The 22080-nt window shown below is 42.7% G+C and overlaps 1 protein-coding gene across 17 annotated transcripts in view; it reads left to right on the top strand.

The window, feature by feature from the left end:
• EP400 (E1A binding protein p400) overlaps positions 1–22080 on the top strand; it is a 44988-nt gene that overhangs the window by 6353 nt on the left and 16555 nt on the right. For 8 of the 17 annotated variants that reach the window (XR_010466763.1, XM_065033333.1, XM_065033331.1 and 5 more), the window contains 27 exons: positions 2000–2087; positions 2506–2613; positions 3318–3697; positions 3947–4249; positions 4998–5183; positions 6538–6678; positions 6770–6848; positions 7129–7181; positions 8552–8609; positions 9287–9376; positions 10561–10668; positions 10813–11006; positions 11189–11366; positions 11977–12113; positions 12500–12669; positions 13123–13297; positions 13704–13840; positions 14332–14518; positions 15492–15658; positions 16490–16644; positions 17173–17406; positions 18477–18641; positions 19467–19634; positions 20187–20278; positions 20449–20729; positions 21446–21648; positions 21750–21919. Coding sequence is in view for 16 of the 17 variants with exons in the window: in XM_065033333.1 (XP_064889405.1) it covers positions 2000–2087; positions 2506–2613; positions 3318–3697; positions 3947–4249; positions 4998–5183; positions 6538–6678; positions 6770–6848; positions 7129–7181; positions 8552–8609; positions 9287–9376; positions 10561–10668; positions 10813–11006; positions 11189–11366; positions 11977–12113; positions 12500–12669; positions 13123–13297; positions 13704–13840; positions 14332–14518; positions 15492–15658; positions 16490–16644; positions 17173–17406; positions 18477–18641; positions 19467–19634; positions 20187–20278; positions 20449–20729; positions 21446–21648; positions 21750–21919 (4407 nt within the window). In the remaining variant the exon portion in view is untranslated. Of the gene's footprint in view, positions 1–1999; positions 2088–2505; positions 2614–3317; positions 3698–3946; positions 4250–4997; positions 5184–6537; positions 6679–6769; positions 6849–7128; positions 7182–8551; positions 8610–9286; positions 9377–10560; positions 10669–10812; positions 11007–11188; positions 11367–11976; positions 12114–12499; positions 12670–13122; positions 13298–13703; positions 13841–14331; positions 14519–15491; positions 15659–16489; positions 16645–17172; positions 17407–18476; positions 18642–19466; positions 19639–20186; positions 20279–20448; positions 20730–21445; positions 21649–21749; positions 21920–22080 lie in introns of all 17 variants that reach the window. The other 9 variants (XM_065033336.1, XM_065033341.1, XM_065033335.1 and 6 more) reach the window with 4 other exon arrangements.

The raw sequence follows: 22080 nt of genomic DNA, 5'->3' as shown, positions 1-22080 counted from the left end.
GTTTGCATATATACCCTGAGAAGAAATAGACCCTAATTCCTCTGCAACTAAAACACTGACCTTCAGCTCCAATATATACACGTGAATAGCAGGTGTTCCAGGGTGAATGACTCTGCTGCACCGGGGATACTGTGCAGTCTGCAATGCCTTCACTTACATTTGGAAATGGGGAGTTAAAAGGAGTGTAAAATGGGTTGTATTGTTGTGTATGACGCGTGGGATGGGCACTGTGATGTTTTACAAGTGAGTTGCGTAGTTAAGGGTTCGCACTGAGACATCTTTGCTATGGCCAACACTGACATGTCTTGGAAGGCTCCTCAGGTTGTTAGGCTTCATCTAAGCTCTTTAAAATATGTAATACTATATCAGCTTATTGATTATAGTAATTAGGGTTATCATCAAGCTGTAACTATGGCAGTGATGAAGTACTTTGGAAAGTATTACACCCTTTCAGAGAAACAGAGAGAGACGTGCTAAAACTCTGCAGAATTCTGTGTGATTGTGATAATACCTTTATCACAAATTGTTAACACAAAGTATCGTCTCTTTCCATCAGTCTTTCTCCTTGTAACTGTTTATAGAGAAATAATGTGCCCGATGAGCATCATCATTCAAATTTGAGTGCGTAAGTGCAGCACTCAGAATGATTATTGTGGGTGTGCTGCATAATCATGACCCACAGAGAGCTACGTTATTTTAATTAAAGTTAGGACAGTGTTAGTCTAATATTAGTGGTATGTGACTGCGATTTATAAAGACGTAACATCTTTGCTCTTTGAAGTGTCTGGCCCAAATGACATGGTGCTAACACAGAGAGCCGGGAGGCAAACCCTTCAGAAACTGCCGGTCAGAGCTCTGAAGCGGAGCCGCAGGCTGAAGCGGGGGGCGGGCGGTCGCCTGGGGCAGAGCGCAGCTGAGGAAACGGCATTTGAAGCAGTTTGGAGAACATACTTTCTTAAGCAGAAACCATTTGATGCAAATGGGAATTAAGCTGGATTTGTTAATTAACTCAGTGGCATTGTACAAAGTAAGTTCTTGTGACTTATTTTGAAAATTCTGTAAATGCCTAAGTGTATGATGCATTGCAACCGCTGGCTGTTGGCCTTGAAATAAGCTACATCTGCCTTACGAGAAAGCAAACATTTGCAAACTTAATCCATATCGCGTGTGATAGGACAGTGAACCGTGACCATTAGGGATGAATGTGAGTCAGAGGTTCTTAAAACCAAAATTCACATCTCAGGGCTACGGCTCTATTGCCAGGGTGGCCACGAATGCCCTCGCAGCAGCAAAGAGATTAAACGTTATTAATTCAGAGCTATTGATAGAATCTGAGTGGCGTGAGAGATATTCAGCTCCAAAAGGAGTCTTTAAAAGCCGGTCATTTTAGGTGACGTTGGCTGTGTTTATTAGTATTGTTGGATGAAGCATTGAAGATGCAGGATTGTGATTGCTACAGTTTATTTAAATATAGACTGGAGTTTACTTCCCTAGGCTTGATTTACAGTGGTAGAATTTCTATTAAAAACTGGAGAAGAAAAGACCTGTGAATAAACTGGGAGTTTCTTTCTGGAAATTGCTGTCTTTGCTATGTTGTCATAATACATTTTCACAACATTTGCAAACTGTTACTGTACATCAATATGGCCGAGGCTCTCACCAGTAGCAAATTATACTTAGAGAACTTGAATGTTAAATTAGATCATTTCTCAGGACATAAAGACGTCGATAAAGCCCATCTTTGTGTTTTCTGATAGGATCTCTTAAGCCCTTTCTTTGTGTGATGTTGATCCTCAGACAGAAGTAATTTCTGATGAGCTCCGATGTCACGTTAGCCTTATGGCAATATTGTGTTTCTCCTCATCGAGTTTCTTCACGATACTCGTTTTGCCAGCTGCGCAAACAAGCACAAGACTGTGTAGTTCTGTTCACAAGTCACATCCTGGTGTTAGACTATCTACAGATTGAACTTGTGTGATTTGTTTTCTTTTTCCAATAGCAAACGCATACAGGGACTCCGGTAACGGGGACTGTGAACGCCATCGAAATTGAAGCTTTTAAGAGGCAGCAGGCACTTGCACCAGCAGGTACGTCCCACTGACAGAATTTCACTTTGGTTCTTTCTTTTTTCCCAAACGGTTGATGGAACCCACTGATTTGTAACTCTTGGAATACAGTTTTGCCTCACCTTGGGAACTGCCACGTCCTGAGGCCTGTCTGTGGTGAACGGTGCTGTGTGGAGGGTGCGCTCCATCGCAGTGTGCAGGGCTGGATCTGGCAGGCATGGACACCTTGTTAGGTTGATTGTTCTGGCTGAGAAGATTGGAGATGGCCAACTTGAAGTGAGAGGGACTCTGCCCTTGGAGCATGTTCATCCTAAATGCTACACATGTCTAGTAGTCGTAGCTTTCTGAGCTGATGTCGGAAGCATGTGTAGTAGTTTGCTTTGTAAAATTTGAACCCATTCCATTATACCATGCCATAAATGGAATTTGAATATCACAGATTCGTCTAAGAGACCACGAATTGAAGTGGGCCGCCATGGGATGGTTTTTCAGCACCCGGGTGTGGCTTCAGGAGTTCCTCTTCAACAGCTAATGCCAACGGCACAAGGTACTGTGTCACCACATGCCAGTTGCACATTAATTTAACAAGGAGATGTTAGTGATGGGACTAGAAACTTGGGCTTCCAGCCTTCCAAGATCCTAGTCCCACCACGCACTTCTCCATGTAAATTAATACTTGGTATGCAATGCCTGGTTTGTCAAAGGAGCTGAGTGACGGGCTCCAAAGGTGCATGTGGGCATGGAAATACGTCACAGGTGCTGATGCAAAATGGTTGATCAGAAAATTCTGGAACTGAGCCAATGATTTATGGAAAGGAAACCTCTTAATTTGGAACATCATAACAAATTTTTATTCATTAGTCATGCCAAGCTTTAGAATATGTGTTAGAGTGAATGTGTGAAGAACCAAATTTTAGACTTGATGCTGTTATCTTAGGTTAAATTCCATTAGCTCACCAGTCCTTTTTGGTTTGTTTTTTTTTTTTTAAGACATTCAGGAGGCATCTAATGACATTTTTTTTTATAGTTGCTCTGCTCCGAATTTTACTCGCAGTCTTGTGCATGAAATATTTTGTTGTTTATTGTAATGGTGTTTTATTTTGTGATCGTGACGTGTTATTTTCAAGTTATGGTGTCTTGTGGCAAAGTAAGTAACAAATTAGCCTATTTGCAACTGATTTCCTCTTTATATCAGTAAAGAGCGTTGGATGTTTTGGTGTGATCAGCGCTGTGTTTCCTCTTGCCGTGCAGGTGGAATGCCTCCCACTCCTCAGGCCGTGCAGCTGACGGGGCAGAAGCAGAGCCAACAGCAGTACGACCCGTCCAAAGGCCCCCCGGTGCAGAACGCCGCCAGCCTGCACACCCCTCCGCCGCAGCTGCCGGGGCGGCTGCAGCCGGCCAGCGGCCCCGTGACGGCTCTCCCGGCCACGCTGCAGCTTTCCCAGCAGCAGCCGCAGGTCGTGGAAGCTCCAGCTCAGGCTCAGCTCCAGGTGAAGATCCAGCCGCAGAGCGTGTCCCTGGGCTCTGCTCCGCTGCCGGCCCCGCTGCAGCAGCAGGTGCCGCCAGCGATCCACGTGCAAGGACTGACACCGAACCAAGTGTCACAGCCGCCAGCTACGATACAGCAGCAGGTTTGTGAACTTTATTGGGGTGAAAGTACGTTTGCTTCAATGCCCACTAAAATCTGAGAACATCTTCTGGAAAATACATAAAATATGTTAATTTTTTTTTAATTCCATTGGACGCTGAGATCTTTTCCTTACAAAAACACAAGTGTAAATTTTTTATTAAAGTGAATTCAAGTCTGCTTTATGTTCTGCTGTAGTGTAGATAAGTGTTGAATCCTAATGTCATCACTAACAAATGTGTTTCTTGGGCAGACTGTGACTCTGACACGACCACCTGCGGATCCTGCTCAGACTTCTCAGCGTCTTACGGCAAATACGCTACCGCCTACCTCATCCGTTGCGCCAGCAACCGTCTCGGGCACAACACCGCCTTCTGCGTACCCAGTGCAAGCAAACAGGACCTCTCCAGCCACCAACAAGTCCCTGTCTCCTATTGCATCAAAACCCCCAGGCTTGGCCGTAGCAGCAGCACCGAAAACACAAAGCCCAGCTCAGAACGCAGCAGTGTTGCCACAGGAGAACTCTCAAGACAAGCTTGCTGAGCAAGTAAAGCTGGTAAGACTTTTTGGTTTTCCCTGGAACTTACGCACGGTTAACACACAAGTAACAGCCAACATCAGCGCTGTGTTTGAGTAATGGAAAGGGGCTGTTTTCCAGGGGAGTGGGATGTTTGGGTTTTTTTTAGTCTGCTTTATGTACTGAGTTTTGCTTTTATGGGCATTCAGAGAAGTTGAGGATGACTTATTGGTCTTCATACCGGTGTTGGGTTCTTTCTAAGATATTGATTCTGTCTACTCATTTGAGGTGACTGCAACCTTATTTCTTTCTATAGCTAACTGGAAATGTTTTGCTTATTTATCCAGAACATCACAGAGAACTTGTTTTTTCACAAAATCAAGCAGTATTAAAAATGACCATATATTTATCTTCAGTGGATAAACACATCTGCAACATCAGTTTGTGGGAAAAAAAAAGGATTGTCTGATTGCAGCTTGCCTACGTCTTGTAACTTGGTTTTTGTGCTGCCCAGTGCCCCTTTTTTATCCTGTTATTTGACAAAATACCTCTTGTAATACAGGTTCAAGTACTGTGATTCTCTTTATGCATATGTTGAATTTCGTCCAGTAATTTTTTCATTGATACGGTGTTCAGACTTGATTTTTGTAATGCGTATGTCATGGTGTTACAGCTTTTTTGCTGTCAATTATTCTGATGGAGTGGGAGCAATTGGTCTTTTTCTATTTGGCTAGTGGTTTAGGTGCATTCTGCAGCATCTTTGTAACTGTATGTACTTCTTCTTAAGGAAAATCAAATCCATCAGCGAATAGCAGAACTGAGAAAGGAAGGTTTGTGGTCCCTGAGGCGACTGCCTAAACTGCAGGAGGCTCCGAGGCCAAAATCTCACTGGGATTATTTGCTGGAAGAAATGCAGTGGATGGCAACTGATTTTGCCCAAGAAAGAAAGTGGAAGATGGCAACTGCTAAGAAGGTACTTGAAAAGCCTTTTTGGATTCGGAACAGTTGATCTCGGTATCGCTCAGCTTGGCAGCACAGCTCTTTAAACATTCTTGGTCTACAGATAGGAGTGATGGGAATATAAGGCTTCAATTTTTAACTTAAATGAGAAGCCATGTTGTTAGCTTTGGGTATTCTAACTTTTGAAACAGAACAGATGATTGTGTTGATTGTGGATGCAAGTAGTAGTTTTGGATTTTGTGGATTTTATTCTTCTGGAAATCAAATAGTTTGTTTAGGGGACCTGGTTAATTTGTTGACTGTGTTGTGTTAAAAAAGTATGGCTATCATGCCTGTCACACAAACCAGTTATTCCCTCTCAATGAAGAGTAAAGATATGCTTTTGTAAATAACTTCCATTGTGTGTGGTTGTCTGTCTAATTCTTCTTTCTTAATCTCAGAAAAAGATGAAGGAGAATCCACGGAGTTGTAAGGGCAGCAGTGGAATCGTGGTAGAGAACTGTTTCCACAGGGAGGAGAGCAGCACAGTGGGAATAATTGAGTCAGTGTTGGAATGAAAATTGGGGTAGTGTGAGATGAACTATGTACAATCTGTTTATTTACAACGAGCAAGAGTTTTCCGTGGATTCCAGCAATGCTGCACCTTCGTTTGATATGTGTATGACATAGTGAAGACAGCAACTGAAGGTCGTCAGTTCAAATTGCCGTGGTCTTTTCTGTTGTGTAGTCTCTCCCTTTCCAGCAAAGTGGTGAAGTAGGTGTATTATTGTGTAAAATTAAGATCCGCATTTTGAAGGTAGTTTAAATGTGGACTTAGAGCACTTGTTCCATGGATGGCCAGTGGTTTGTAAGAGCAGGAGAAGCGGGCAGGGCAGATCTGAACTGCTCCTCCCCCAGCCCTTTATTCCGGCTGCTGGAATTAGTGTTTTAGGCCCCTCCTGAGCTGAAGGGTGCTGTCAAGTCAGTCTTGAACAGCCGTTGACTGATATTTCGCTCGTGTGTGCCCTCTTTTGGAACTCATTTTACCTTTGCTCTCCAGCTCTTTGTGGTGGGATTTCTATGAATTCATTCATGTGAAAAAGTTTTCTTTTGTGTGTTTGCTGCTAATGTCAGTAGATTTTTCTTTTCCTAGGTTTTTCATGGAGAGGCAGTAGTCAATTGTTTCTTACTTAATTGCGTAGTTGTATTTCTTGTATTTTCTTTTTTCCTTTTGAGTTTCATGTCTTTGTTTTGTTACTGGCATGGTAATAATTAGAAGTATCGGAGGGACGTGCCACCTCTGTAAAGCTGTGGTCAACACCTGCCTGCTGATAACCACCATAGTTATTTTGAGGTAACCTAATTCAGTCTCACTCATGGTATTTCAGATGGTAAGAACTGTGGCTCGTTATCATGAAGAAAAGAAGCTTAATGAAGAGCGAGCTAAAAGGGAAGAACAAAACAAACTGAGGCGAATTGCTGCATCAATTGCTAGAGAAATAGAATACTTCTGGTCCAACATTGAACAGGTAAAATCCCAACTCAGTAACACTTGTGCAAGCCATACTGGTTTTAATTTATAAAATTAAAGTGCTATACTAGACTTGATTTACATTTCAGGTCGTTGAAATAAAACTGCAAATTGAATTTCAAGAGAAAAGGAAAAAAGCATTGAATTTAAAGAGAATTTCAAGGAAAGGTAATACTGTTCCCTTTCATAAGAAATGCAGTATAAATTCTGATGCTGTAGTTTTACATAATTACTCTCAGTGGTTTTAATCCCGTTGGCAATGAATTGTGAGATGCTAATAGTAGGTTGTGAACAGATCTCAACTGTGAGTTGCGGGGATTTTTTCTCTTTTTGTGGTGGATTTTGTTAATGTTTCTTGTGTTTTATGTTGAATGCATTTAAAACTTTACATAAGAAACACACAATTGCTAAGTGAGTAATGCATCCATCAAGTGTAATAATTTTCCAGGTAAGGATACAAAACTTGGAGAAGACCTTTTGTTGGAAAAAGACAGTGAAATGGTAAGTCTTTCTGTTTCTTCAAAAACCCATCAAATTACCTGAAATACGACTACTTCTGTGAGAAAGTTCTGATAAATGCGAAATGTTCTCCTGAAATACAGGACGATGATAAGCAGATTTCTGTGTGGTTACTGACAATTGAACATATTGTCATAAGCACATTTACCGGGTTTTCTGGTTATAAACCACGACGTTTAGTGGGGAAGCAGATTGGAGTTGATACATGTCTTGGAAGAATTCGTACTTAGTGGCTCTGAATTAGTCATTCTAAGATGTCAAGACCACAAAAATTGTACAAATTAATTGCCAGATTTTGTTTTGGGCAAGAGTTTCACCTACTGTAACCAGGGGTGAACTTTTTGGGGCATGAAAACATGTTTGCAGCTGTTCAGCTGTGATTTATCTGCTGGAAGATGTAGGTGTGTGTTACACAGTGGATCAAACTGAGTGAAACGCCCGAGATGAAATGTGTGCTGGGACCCCTTGGCTACGTTTGTGCCATTGGGAAAGAATGGCTGAGGGATTGTTCCTCATTCATGGTTGTCGATGTGTAAAGGGGGAGTGTCAGGAGGATGGAGCCAGGCTCTTCTCAGTGACAACCAGGGACAGGACAAGGGGCAGTGGGTGCAAACTGGAACACAGGAGGTTCCACTTAAATTTGAGAAGAAACTTGTTCCTGGTGAGGGTGGCAGAGCCTGGCCCAGGCTGCCCAGGGGGTTGTGGAGTCTCCTTCTGTGCAGACATTCCAACCCGCCTGGACACCTTCCTGTGTAACCTCATCTGGGTGTTCCTGCTCCGTGGGGGGATTGCACTGGATGAGCTTTCCAGGGCCCTTCCAGTCCCTGACGTTGTGTGACTCTGCGGTCCTGCCCATCTGGCCTGGCACCGCTGATGCGCACTTGCTGCAGAGCTCCCCCTCACCAAGCACAACGCCTGCAGCGGATTTTCCTGTTAGGAACAAGCCTCACCAGCCAGAGGCTGCCCAGGCTGACCCGTGCTGCAGTGCTGGGCAGCTGGAGCTGGGCTGTGTCCCTTCGCTTTTGTGACTGGCGAAAATCCCGTCCATGATTCCAACCTGGGGGAAAGTTCTGTGCCTCACTAATATTTTTGAGGGAAGGAGCGTACTGAGGCTCAGTGCCACAGTTAGACCTGAGTAGTTTGAACCACGAAGTAGCTGATTGCACACTGTCCTCAAGTACAGAAGCAGAGTATCTGGTTTTGTGTGACCAGGAAAGTGCTAAGAGCTGTTAAGTGTCTATTACCAAATGCTGTTGTGCAAGGTGCTTGTTGCTTCCTTTAAAACAAACAAACAAAAAACTCCCCTAACTTTGTTGGATATGACTTCATGTATTTTAATTATTTAATGCCAGGGTTCTTCATCATCTGGCAGGAAAAGAAAGGCAAGCACGTCTTTGACTGATGAGGAAGGTAAGTTGCTTTTCAAAATTGTACATCTATAGCTGAGTACAGAAGTTGTGTATCAAACCTGAGAGCGCAGGTTTTCAGTCGGTTACTGCATGGATGCTGTCCTTTTCACAAACCAAATGCCAGCTCTCCTCCATTTCTTGGATAGATTATCTGGTTAATTAGGTAGTAAATATTGCTTAAAAGAGCTTCATTGAAAATTTGAAAAAAAATCTTTTCCCTGAAAACACACGGACATCATTAGTGGATTTTAATTTTTTCTGTCCTTGTTGTTTTGTTTTCCAAACTTTACTGGTGGTCTCAGACTTCCTCTGAGGATTTCAGACTGAATAACCCATCTGCTTTAGTTCCTCTGTGGTGCTGACATCTGTGTCGTGTTTCTGACAAAGAAGATGCCCGGTTTACAGCTGCAGAATGGCCTGTCTGGTGGCCGTTGTCAGCCAGCGCTTAGCAGTTCAAGGCTGCCTGTTGTCCTGGGGCAGAAGTGCTTCTCTCCTCTTCACTAACCTTTTAAGTTCTGTGTGATTCTCTCAAATTTTCTTGTTTTCCATACATCTCATTCTTTTTGAATCCTGCTAACATTATAATCTCTGCTAGTACACTTCAGAGGCATATAATTACAACCTTCCTGAATTACTGTGTGATGTGAATGCCAAGGTTAGCGTTTGTTTTTATTTTAGTTGAAGATGAAGAAGAAACAATTGAAGAACAAGAAGCTAAAGAAGGAAACATAAACCATCAAAGCGAATTGTCTAACCTAGCCAAAGAAGGTAGGCGTGTGGCTTGATTCCTCCCTGTGGTGCGCTCAGAAACAAGAAGCGAAACCATGCAGCGGATATTGTGTTTGTAAATCGTGTTATAGATGAGGGGTTGAATGCCTTCAGATGTTGCCATGTGTAATTTGATTTTTTTCTGTTTGTAAAGTTGTAGCGGTTGGTTTCTGGGCTGATGATGGATATCTGTATTTTATAAAGTGGTCCATATGCTTAGCTGGTTATCACACAGGGTATCTTGAGAAAAAGGCTGAAGCTCTGCAATTCTGTAAAACCTCACAGCAAAAGACTCTCAGCCTGAGTTCTAGGAATGCATGATAAATGCTTAAAAGCAGAAGCGTATCAGATTGAACATGACCATTTAATCGTCAACTGTCTCGAGTATCTCAGCAGGGTTTTGTCACCCACCTCATAAGTCTGAAAGGGCCCATAGTGCTGATTTTGGGGGCATAAATACTTGAGATAAGCGTTTATTTTGGGGGACAGTGCTCTGGCCAGCAGCTCTTTTTCATTAGCAGTGAAACAGTAACTTCTCTGCTGAGCCTGACTTATGCAAAGTATCCCATAGGGCTCATTTCACTTATCATGGTGAAAACCTTGCTGGGTTTTAGAGGCAAGCCTGCTATTAATATGCAGTTTGCAAATCTGTTTGTTTGGTCTGTTTGGCAGCTTAGTGGCCGCAGCCAGCTGGCCAGTTGGAGGGATTATAACTCTTGGCCAGTCAGCCAGGTTCCTAATGAGGATGTTTCCTGATGGGCTGGCCGCTGTCAGCACACACATTCCCGCCTCGGCAGCTCAGACAAGGGATCATGGAGATACTGTGCAGTGGGGCTGAGGTGCAGCTCAGTTTTGAAACTTTGAGGTCTTGAACTGTCCTTCCACCACCAGGCTGGACTTGATGCCCCTGCCCCCCCAGTTTGTTGTTGGTTTGTATGGTGGGTTTGTCGCGTGGTACGAAGCGAGCTGGGTGAGCAGACTGCTTGGTGGCGTGCCAAGTGTTCTCCGTAATCGAGGTCATTAAATAAATATTGCCATCATCCACCTAATAATTACTTCTCCAATTAACTTCTGATTAGAGAACTGGCTTTATACAATTGCGAAAAAGTAACGAGATTAAAAACAATGGTATTGATTGTGACAAGTTTCGATATTTCTAAACTTCATCTTTTAATGACCTTCAGCTGAATTGCCTCTGGAAGATTTACTGAAGATGTATGAAGGTGCCTTTGCAGAAAATTTCCACTGGCCCCAGCCGAAGCCCGACAGCGAAGAGGACAGCAGTGAGGAGGGTAAATCACTTGTTGTTTAGAAGTTGTGCTGACTTAAAAGGTGAAATAAATTGATTAGCGCCTCAGGTCTCTGTGAAAAGACATTTTATACTAGGGGAAAACTGAAGTTTATTTGAAATACCAATGTCATTTTTTGTCCCATAGAAATGGAGGAGCACATCTCTGATCGGGAGAGTCCCCAGAAGGAAGTTGTCCTCATAGACTCCCTGCTCACCATTGACCAGTACAAGGGGCTGGACAGATCGAGTCCTCCTAAGAAGAACATGCGAGACATTTCAGAAGTTGCTGCTGCAGCAGAAATGCTGTTACCTAAAGGCAGCTCCAGGATAACAACAGCAGTAAGGCTCTCTCTCTGTTTTCTGCTAGCACTGTGCTTACTTTTACATAACGATCGCTTTCTTCATGGTTTTGCAGGTTTCAGCAACAAACTACACTAAATATTTTCTAGTAATTCAACTATATAATGGCTATGCTTTGTGAATTTAACTCAGAAAAAAATGTGAAATCGTTCCCATTACAGGTAAAATACAACACTCCATCACTGCTGTATGGGCCTCTCAGAGAGTATCAGAAGATCGGGCTGGATTGGCTGGCAAAGCTGTACAGGAAGAATCTCAACGGCATCCTGGCAGACGAGGCTGGGCTTGGGAAAACAGTGCAAATTATTGCCTTCTTTGCTCACTTGGCCTGTAATGAAGGTGGGTTCATTTGCCTAACGATTTTAGAGAGGTGCCGGGCCGGCATTACCTTCGTGAATTGTAGCCTAGGGTCACATTTTTTTCTGCTGAACTGTACCAGACTCTAGTTGATGCAGTTAGGGGTGTCTTCATATCAAGGATGCTGTTTGACCAGGGTGCTGTTACCTTCTAGGTGATAAAATTCCTCTGAAGCCAGTTCATTAGTATATAAAAGCCTCACAAATTTCTTAATGACCAGATGGCCATAGTTAATTTCAAGGAGTAAATACAAACAGTTGGACAAGTGTGTCTTTGTATCATCTCAGATATTGCTAATAGTGGTGGTGTATTGAGGATGGTCTAAGAATATAAGTAAGGCAAAATCTGTTATGGGGGTAGTATCTCGTATTGGAGCAGTTGATGTAGTTGAGGGAAAAATGGATACCAGGTGCAGAACGGGTGCGTGAGGTCTGAAAAACAATAGAGACTAGATTAGTCATTGAAATACCTCTTGTTATTGGATTGCACTTTTAATGATGCACTGCACTTAAAAAATTAGGGGACAGTATAAACCACATGAATTGTCAGGAGTCTCTCTCTGCTGTTAACTGCTCTGTTTCCCCTTCTGTAGGTAACTGGGGCCCTCACCTTGTTGTTGTACGGAGCTGTAACATATTGAAGTGGGAGCTGGAATTGAAACGCTGGTGCCCAGGCTTGAAGATACTTCTCTACTTTGGCAGCCAGAGGGAACTTAGGGCAAAAAGACAGGTGCTGTAATTTGAAGCTCTTACCCTGTTGTATCTAACATTTTAGATGGCAAGATTCTTCCTTTGACCTGCATTTATCTGTATGTTCCTTGCATGCTGATGGGAGATGAGAAGTTTTTAACACTACGAGTTGGTTTACAAAGAGATTCATACCTAAAAGTTCTAGATTTTCAAAGGCATTTTTGGAACTTTCTTGGTATTGAGCAACACATGCAACACTTTATGTGCTTTTCGAACCGAATATAATTTGAAGAGCAACGCTATCTTTTAGAATGCATTAGGTCACAGCATCTTTCTGTTCTTAGTTGAAAAAATAGCTGGTTGTATTATAAGATACTTGAGAGTTCTGCTGTAATTTTGTCTCATCCTCTCTTCCCTTTTCTGCAGGAATGGACAGAACCCAACAGCTTCAATGTGTGCATCACCTCCTACAAACAGCTGTTCAAAGGCCACCCCGCGTTTATGAAAATGCGATGGAAATACTTAATAGTAGATGAGATGCAACAAATAAAGAACATGACTGAGAAGCACTGGGAGGCACTTTTCAGTCTCCGTAGGTACGGAGCAGAGAATTGTTGTCCTGCTGGCACTGGGGTTTTCTCTTTTGTCACAGTTTCCTTCTTGGCAGAACACTGATGAAAACCCTCTTGATTTGGCCTTCCCCAAATCCTGTGCAACCTGCACCCACAGAGGTGCCTTTGGTTGAAACACTCAGGATTCACAAACGTGCTTGGGATATTTTTGTTGCCACTGTTGTAACAATGTAATTGTCCCTGGCTGTTACCTGTACTCCCAAACAGACCCCCCTGTATGTTCTGAGACTCTGCAAGGAGGAAGCTAGTTTGGATTAAAAAGATAATTTATCCTAGATATAATTTTGTTAGCAATACTTATTTCTTTTGTGTATCTGACAAACCTAAATCTACAGTAAACAGTGTTTGAGTATTGTTGTCCCTTTCATTGTGATGAAAATGATGTATCGGTTAAAACTCTTCTTTTATTATTCACAGCCAGCATCGTTTGCTTCTGATAGACACCCCTTTGCATAACACATTGATGGAGCTGTGGACCATGGTGCATTTCCTGATTCCGGGAATTTCCAGACCTTACCTTGATTTTCCAGTGAAGGCAGCTAATGAGGAGAACCAGGATTATTGCCATAAACTGGTCATCAGGTTACACAGAGTATGTTGTTGTTTCTTCTCATCTGTCCTACTACTGTAGTTAAGCTGTTGGAGGAAAAAGAAATGAAGCAAGCAAAAGATAGTGCTTCAGCCTGAGATTTCTGGCCTTTCTTAAAGCTTTGTCCAGTTTAGGCAGAAAATTCTGCTGAAAGCAGAGATTTCTGCTACCAAAATAGTGTGGAAACTTCTTTTAAAAGTAATACAAGGCTCAGATTTTGAAGCATAACGTGCAGAAATGAAAGGACAAATGACTGCTGTGCAACTGGGTGCATGGCAATGTGATTATATGTGACATGTGAGGTTTATTCCATCAAATGTGTTAAGTGTAAATAGGTTCAGCTTCCTGGTGTAAAACTGCATCTTTGAAGTGAGAAAAATTATTTTCCGTCAATTACGAATTGTTTCAGATGATTCAGCCGTTTATTTTGCGAAGATCCAAGAGAGACGTTGAAAAGCAGCTGACAAAGAAATACGAACATGTGCTGAAGTGTCGTCTCTCTAGTCGACAAAAAGCCATGTACGAAGATGTCATATTACAGCCAGGGTAAGCAGTTAAAATAGTGAATTAAAAAGGCTGCCATTTTTGGCGCTGAAGCAGGATGAGAAATTATTGTCATGTTGCAAGTGGTTTAGGTTTTTTTCTGAAATGTTCCATAATGACCAGTGATCAGAATGTGATTACATTGTAAAGTAAATTAGAGGCAAGTGATGCTGTGGGCCTAGTGCCAAACATTCATTTACCTCTGGAACCTAAAGACCAAATTGTCATGGTCAGGTTTGCTGCTATTTTGTTTTAAGATTTGTCTCTAATGCGCGTAGTTCTTTATTTCTTAAAGCCCAAAGTGTTTCACGTTTCCACATTTACATGTGGAACCATCTACTTGAAAGGTTCTAGAAAGACCTGGGTAAAATCAAAGCTTGTTTTAAACCTTTTGCCTAACACACTGTGCTGCACATTCTCACCTTGCTGATTTAGGGACATGTCCATGAAACCTGTACTTACATTAATGTGTTTCTCTGTCACGTATTTGGTAGAACCCAAGAAGCCCTCAAAAGTGGACACTTCATCAGTGTCCTGCACGTCCTGATGCAGCTGCAGCGGATCTGTAACCACCCCGATCTGATCAACCCCCGGCTTTCCAGCACCTCGTACGTGTCAGAAACACTGGAGTACAGAACTGCGTCTCTGGTGCTGAGTGCCCTGGAGAGGGATATTTGGAAGGTGAGTAGGAAAGTTAACTGTTTGCTTCTTTCTTAGTGACCCTGTAGAGTTTCAGTACTTAATATTGTTTAGTCTACCTGAAATTTGTAGATAGGAGTTGACTGTTCCATAGCTGTGCCTGCCAAGTGCGTAGTTGCTGCGTCTCTTTTTTAGGAATAGTAGCCTGAGCTTTTCAGGTGATTTGTAATCAGTAATTTTTCATTAACCACTTGTTCAAAGAGAAATTAACAGCTTTGCTTCATCATACTCATGTTTGCGGGAATTTTCCAAGAGGGAACACACTCTGGGTAGCACGGTGCTGATTTACGGCATTCTGAAATTTGCTTTCAGCTTTCAGTAGCTAAAGGAGAGCAAGACTTGCTCTTTTTCACGTAAGAGTAAGAACTCTGATTTAGTGACTAGATTAGTACGCTTCTGTCAAGCCATTTGAAATAGCGCTACTTGTGTTATCACTAGAGAAGTGATCCCTCTCTTTCAGGTAATCAAAGGAAATAATTGCATTAGAGAGAAGTAGGAGTAATGGAGCAGATGGGGTGATCTTTTTGGTTGATCTTATTTCCATCCTTCATATTTTTCTACTCCTAAATTATACGCATGCCTTTATAGTTTGGCATTTGAACTCGATAGTTAACAAACACCTTGTAAGAGTTCTACGTGATTCTTTGGAAATTATAGTACATGAAGACCTGTTAAATGTGCCTTGCTTTCATTTCCCTGGCTGGGTCGTGATTGCAGTTCTTTCTCTTCCATGCTGATGTTTAAAATGGGACTGTCGTTTTAAGACAGATTTCCAAAGTTTCTAGACAGTTTTGGCTAATAACTAATAGTTGACTTTTTAAACTTACAGCATTCATTTCAACATTCATTTCAAGTTAAACAGTAAAGTATAGAAAGTGAATTCAGCATAGAAATAGAGAGGGCTTAACTGTTTGGGTCACCACATAAAATGAAGTTTATTTTACCATATCCCTAGGAATCAGACCTGTCTCTTTTTGATCTCATTGGAATGGAAAACAAAATGACTCAGTATGAAGCACAATTGTTGCCAAAACAAAAGGTTACTAGAAAGTTGATTGAAGAGATCTACAGCTCCCCGGCCCCGCCGGCCAGGCCCAACCCCGTGAAGCTCAAACCCAGCAGGTACGTGCAGCTGCCTCCTTTTAAACTGGAATTACGGAAGAAACTGCAGATCTCTTGGGACGTTGACAGTTTTGTCTGCATCTCTGGTTACACAATTCACACAAAATCTCAGACCGGACTCTGCGCTGTATTGTTCTGCTGCTTTCTTGTTTACCCTTGGAAACAGAGATTCTGTTTTAATGGCTTTTTGAGGCACACAGTTCTAGTTGAAGTTTGTTCATGGATTTCCCATAGATTTTACTTCACCAGCAGATGAATTTTATTCTTGGAGTCCTTGTTTATGGCGGGTGTTGTTTTTCAGAATTAGCGTGGAGATAATTCTTCAGGACTAAGCTGATTTACAGTGTTAGCTGTGCTTGCCGCGTTCTAAAATACATAATGGAGTTTATAGCAGTAGATTTTTAGAAGTATTTCTCTGCTAGTGCAGTAGTGATCTCAAAGTAACGTGGAGCTGTTTTTCTGATGCGAAGGAGCTCCCGATGACCAGCTTGGCCTGTTCGCGTCTCTCTGGGAGTGATACGAGAGCCCCGTTCTTTTTGCACATATTGGGCTAGACTCTCGTAGCTGTTTACTGTAATCCTGATGCATCCTGCGTTAAACTGGATGCACACCAGTGAAAGTTTTCTTCTTTCTTGGACTTAGCTAAATGACTTTGTAGAATGTCCACGCGTGAAGTTTGCTGAAGTGGTGAGTCTTGCCAGCTTCACCCATCCATAAGAGAGAGACGAGCATCTGATGTGATCAGTTTATACTTTCCCTGGGTGACAGATTTATTTTTAAAGGCCAAATTTTGATCTTCCTGAAGACTTTGACTGTTGGTATCCTTTTCAGGTTGTTTCAGCCCGTTCAGTACGGTCAGAAGCCGGAGGGCAGGACTGTGGTTTTCCCCAGCACACAAGTCCAGCGCACGGTGGCCACAGCGACGGTGACTCAGCAGGGACAAGTGCGAGGAAGGTCACCCATCGCTACGGTGTCTTCCAGTCAAGGTAAGAGAGTTAGTGCCAGGCTGTTTACCTTCAACCTGTGCAGAGATGGTACAAGTTAGTCTGTTAATAGGACTCCTTTTCCCTCTAGCTTAATGGGCTAGAATACTAATGGCTTAAAAATACCAAAAGACTAATTGCCAGTAAGTTTCCCCACTAGTTTCTACAGTACGATCTGCCAGTATAATGCAAAACTAAGCTTTGTGTAACCTAACTGTTAGCGTATGGAGTAGATATGGCACAGTTGGTATTTAAACCCTGATCGCGTGTAATGTTCTGTCAAAGATGGGAATTTACAGTGCTTTTGTGTGTTTTATTTAACCCTTAAACAATGCTTTCCAAATATATAATGTTGTAACAGTAGGATGGAGTAAAAGGTGTGGTTAGAAATCCCAGTCCGTAAGGACAAACCGTTCCTGTAGCCGTTTTAATATCCTGTTGGAAAGGTTTCTTTTTAATGCAGGTTGTTTAAAAGAGCGGAGTTAAAAACAACCTCTAACAGCTTGCCCACACAACCCTTATCGATTGCAGCCGCAGCAGCACAGTTTCAGACAACTCAGGCTTCCACCAGTGCTCCAAGACACCAGCCCGCAGCGACCTTCAGCACAGCAACTAGCGCAGCCAGCCCCGGGAAGGCGCGGGGCCAGACCTCCGCGCAGGCCCCGCTGGGCCAGGCCCAGCCCGCGGCCCCCCCGCAGCCCGGCCCCCACACTGTGCTGCCCCAGAGGCTGGTGCTCACCTCCCAGGCCCAGGCACGGTTGCCTAGTAAGTGGCCTCCCCTTTCGAGGTTTCTCCCACCTTTGTACTACAATGAGGTTAAGTTACTAGGCACCCTAAAATGTGTACAGAATCGTTGTTTTCTCCTTTTTTTTTTGTTTTTATTCACTCTTCTGATTAGCCTTGCTCAGTATGTCACTTGTGACCAAGGAAAATCGAAAATTGGATAAGAAACAATAGAATTGCTGTGGACATACATTAGTGGTGTCAACTTAATCTCCTATTTCTGCATGTTTCTTCCGCTGGCAAGACTTCCTTCAGAACAAATGTTTTAGCTCTGTCCTAATGATTCCTTTCGTATTAAACACTAATCCATCTGCTAAAGGCCTCTCTCGCGGAGAGGAGCGTCGCAGCTGTTAGGCAGAGAAAAGCGATGAGGCTTTGCTTTAAGGTTGTATGTGCACCGCCTATTAGCATGTGTATAGAGTACTGAGCACTGATGTATTAATTTATCTCTGGGGTAACGCACTGCCTTTACAAAAGCTACATTTTCACGCCAATGTTTCCTCGATGTCATAAAACTTAATGCTTAAATGCCTCAACCTTTCTGCATTTAAATCACAAAAAGCTTGATCCTTGTCACTCTAAAGCTTTTTGGTTTGTCTAAGTGCAGATCATTTAATATAAATCATATTTCACCGTCAAATTTCAGGCCATTTCAAATGTGTATTTGTAGTGCCACGTGTGTGAATATCTTTGTCTCAAAGCTTCGTGCTCTTGGAAAGGCAGTGAAAATCACTTTAATGTCTATACTTGTTCTGTTACAAAGTGTCACATGAGTTTTCAGGTAGCTCTTAACCTTTTTGCTAATGGAAGTGATAATTTCTAAAATGTTGATGTTCTTACCCTGTAAACAATCAGCTTTTTTGCAGTTTGTCCAACAAATATAGAAAGCAATACCTGCTTAACTTCTATATGACACTTTCGATGCACTAAGTATAATTATGCATGGAAGGCGCTTCAGCACCAGTTTACTAACCAAAACCTAGAATTGTGAATGTTGAACAGCCTGCCTCCCGCTTTGTTGTTTTTGTAATGCCCGTTTCCCTCCCTGGCAGGTGGTGAGGTAGTAAAAATAGCCCAGCTGGCTTCTATAGCAGGAGCACAAGGCAGAATCGCTCAGCCGGAGACTCCCGTGACGCTGCAGTTCCAAGGGAACAAGTTCACTCTGTCGCACAGTCAGCTCCGGCAGCTCACTGCGGGGCAGCCCTTGCAGTTACAAGGTACTTCCTTCTAAACAGCGACTTTCCCGTCCTCTAGAATGCTCATGTTTTGACGTGCACAGTGGGCTCCTCGTTGTATGTTAAGGAGATTGTTCCATCCCCACTGCCTGTGCTGTTCTGCTCGACCTGTGTTCTGTGTGAGACACAAGGCAGGTCTGTTTTGAAAAACAGATGTCTAGCAAATGAAAGACAGAGTGACTTTCTTTTTCTGTGTTGTATTTCAATATTTTATTATTGAGTTTGTTTTTACATGTGTGCAATACAGCTAAAGTAGGGTGAGACGTTAGTTCAGATAAACTCCCTGAGGAGCAGAAACAGACAAGACTGAAGATGTTCTTGGTTTGTTCTGAAGTGGTGTAAATAACACTTCAAGATTGGGTTTTGATCCGGCTGTTACCCTGACCTGCATGTTCTACCTACAATGTATTTTGCCCTCCCATTTCCCTTGCTGGTGGTATGTCTGTTGCCAAATTCAGGACAACCTGGAAATCTTGATTCTCTGTGGCCAACATAACAAATAGAGGGAACGCTAAATGGGATTTTTTAGTCGATTTGGTTTCATCTGAATTCTGTGTAAAATACCTAAATTTAGAATGCTACCCCTACAAGGTGAAACTCCTCTTTCACTATGAAGACTTGGGTGTTTCCCTCCTGTTGGATATCATAGAACTTTAAATCAGATTGGCATAATGAACTTCTTGGGAAAATTTAGCACAGTTTTGAACAGTGACCATGAGTTTGTAACAGGAGCATCTTTTGCTAGAGAACTCTATTTACCGTTTTCCGCTCCGTCCAGCGTTATTTTGGTCAAATCCTCTGTTGCAGGAAGCGTTCTTCAGATAGTCTCAGCGCCGGGCCAGCAGTATTTGAGGCCCCAGGGCCCGGTGGTCATGCAGACGGTGTCCCAAGCGGGAACTGTTCAGAACGCTCTGAACGCTTTAGGAAACCAGCATCAGGCAGGTGTCCCAACCTCCACAGCAGTGACACAGCAAGGTAGGTTTTGTAGCCCGAAGAAACGTCTCTGAATATTCACTCACTAAAAACACATTGGTATGTAACTCCAAATTATTATAGACCATAATTTCGTAAATTTGGTTCAGAAGCAGGTAAACTGCGTGGCTAATCCATCTGGTTTGTGCATGATGTGTACTGGAGTTTTAGATAATTTTCTAGTGCAAACTTGGGAGAGCTTGAAACTGTATTAAATATGTGGATTTTTTTTTGTACCAGTTGAGTCTTAGGTCAGAGTTTTGTGGGAAGAAGTGAGCTTGTAATACTTTGCTACTTTTTCAAAGAAGGATCAGGGTGACTAATTTTTATACTGACAGAGAATGTCCAGCAATTCTCTCCTGTTTTTCCACATTGATTTTGCTTTTATCTCATTTTCTTTGCTTGTCTATCTACTCAAGCTACTGTTTTCCCTTTAGACTAAAAACTGGTCTGCAATTATGATACGTTACAGCTGCAAAGTGTCTACTTGTTCAAAATAATAAATGGCACCAATCTTCAGAAGAATAAATATATAAACACAAGGTTTATCCTCAGTTTGTATTCCAGGTAGAACTGCAGTTACTAATTTGGCATCCGCTGACATGGGAGCAGCGCTGAAAGCAGCACCCGCGCATGGGCAGCCGCAGGTACTCCATTTTTGTCTTTTTATGGAAACACAACTTTTCCGGATTGATACTAAATCCATGTAATAATTGGAAGCTATAATGTGCAAAGCTGGACTTAATTAGGAACTTTGATGATTACAGAACAGGTAAAAAACCTTTTTTTTTTTTTTTTCCGAATTTTCTCGATAAAGGAAACGTATGAGGAAAAGAACCGGCTTTTGAAAGAGCGCCTGGACAGAATATTTTCTGGCAACGAGCGCCGCTGCTCGCGGGCTCCGATGTACGGCAGAGACTTGCTGAGCGTGTGCTCTGTGAGCGGCGCCGGGTCCCCTGGGGCCGGCCGCTGGGGCTGGGCCGGCTCTGTCCACTGCTGCCTGTCCGCAAGGGCCCCCGTGGGCGCGAGGAGCCCCTTGCAAGAGATGATCCTCACTTTGCTTCGGCAGCAAGAGTCTCTGAAGGATGTTGTGAACAGGTAACGTGGGACTCGGCCTTTGCCACGTTTAGTTCTCTCCTAAAAGCTCCCTTTCAAAAAAAGCTTTAAAACCTTGTTTCTCTTCATGAGCCTTTTTGGCTTAGGCTGATGTATTCAACAGTAAATGATGTGCAGTGCGAACATAAAAATAGCAGTCACTTCTGTTTCTTTTAGGATCTTTATAATAAGAGTTTTCAGTGCCTCACTCCTAATCCAAGCTCAAATTCAGTTGACCATACTTCAGCTTGCGTTCTTATGCTTTGGATTTACCTCTGAGTAGGAACCTCTTGGAGCCAACCAACGAGAGTTAAGACACAGAGATGTAGGCAGCAGCTGGTTTAGCTAAAGCTGATGTTTAGTGGATCGTATACAGAGCAATAGCTGCCGTTTTCTAGAAACATGAGATGCAATTAGAACTCAAGCTTTTCTGAATTGCTTTTAGTAAGTTTGGTATGATTTCTTGTGTTTGAGCTCCAGTGAGGAATACAATGGTCACAGTGCAAACACCTTGGCAGAAGCAAAAGCAAAGCAGACAAAACAAAGCAAAAAGATCAAGGGATGTAGAGGATAGGCAGCACTTACTAAGTCAGTTTAACAAAGTCCTTAGATAATAGTGTAAAATCTCATGGTTGACAGACTGAAAATTATTCCTGCAGATGATCATTTTGTATGTAACATTTAAAACTGGTGTTCCCTTGTTCTGGTGCTTTTCACAGGGCTCTCTTCGTATTGCCAGCTGCTGTTGCCGCTCCCCCGTGTTTATATGTAGCAAATCCTCCCCCTTCGTATAGTCACAGATTGAAACTCCTTAAGCACAGTCTGAAGCAGAAGGCAGCTCCGCACCTGCATCAGTTGCAACAGATGACGACTCCTCACTTGCTGCAGTTCCCTGACCTCCGGCTGGTGCAGTACGACTCAGGTGAAGGAGGACATTTAGTGATCATAGGTCAGCAATGTCCTGTTTCACAGGAATGGAATTTCTGTATCAATCTGTTATTGGTTTTTGTGTTTGAAATGCAGGAAAATTAGAAGCTCTCGCTGTCTTGCTTCAGAAGTTGAAATCTGAAGGGCGCCGTGTGCTGATCTTGTCACAGATGATTCTCATGTTGGACATACTGGAGTTATTCCTGAATTTCCATTTCCTCACGTTTGTGAGGATCGATGAATATGCTAACCGTGAACAACGGCAGGTAAATTTGCGCTGCTACAGCAATACGTGCCGCTCAGGCTTGCCCTTGGTTCTTACTCAATTTGCAACACTTGACTTGTTTTTGTCTGGCTTTCATTAGGCTGTAGTGAGTTTAGTTTGGTATTTTGTTTTGGTGTATGGTTTTTTTACTCTCTGCTTTTC

The sequence above is a fragment of the Columba livia genome, chromosome 17 (assembly GCF_036013475.1).
Source record: "Columba livia isolate bColLiv1 breed racing homer chromosome 17, bColLiv1.pat.W.v2, whole genome shotgun sequence".
In the NCBI taxonomy this organism is placed as follows: Eukaryota; Metazoa; Chordata; class Aves; order Columbiformes; family Columbidae; genus Columba; species Columba livia.
Note: the sequence above shows the minus strand (reverse complement) of the source record. Positions and strands in the feature narration are given on the sequence as shown.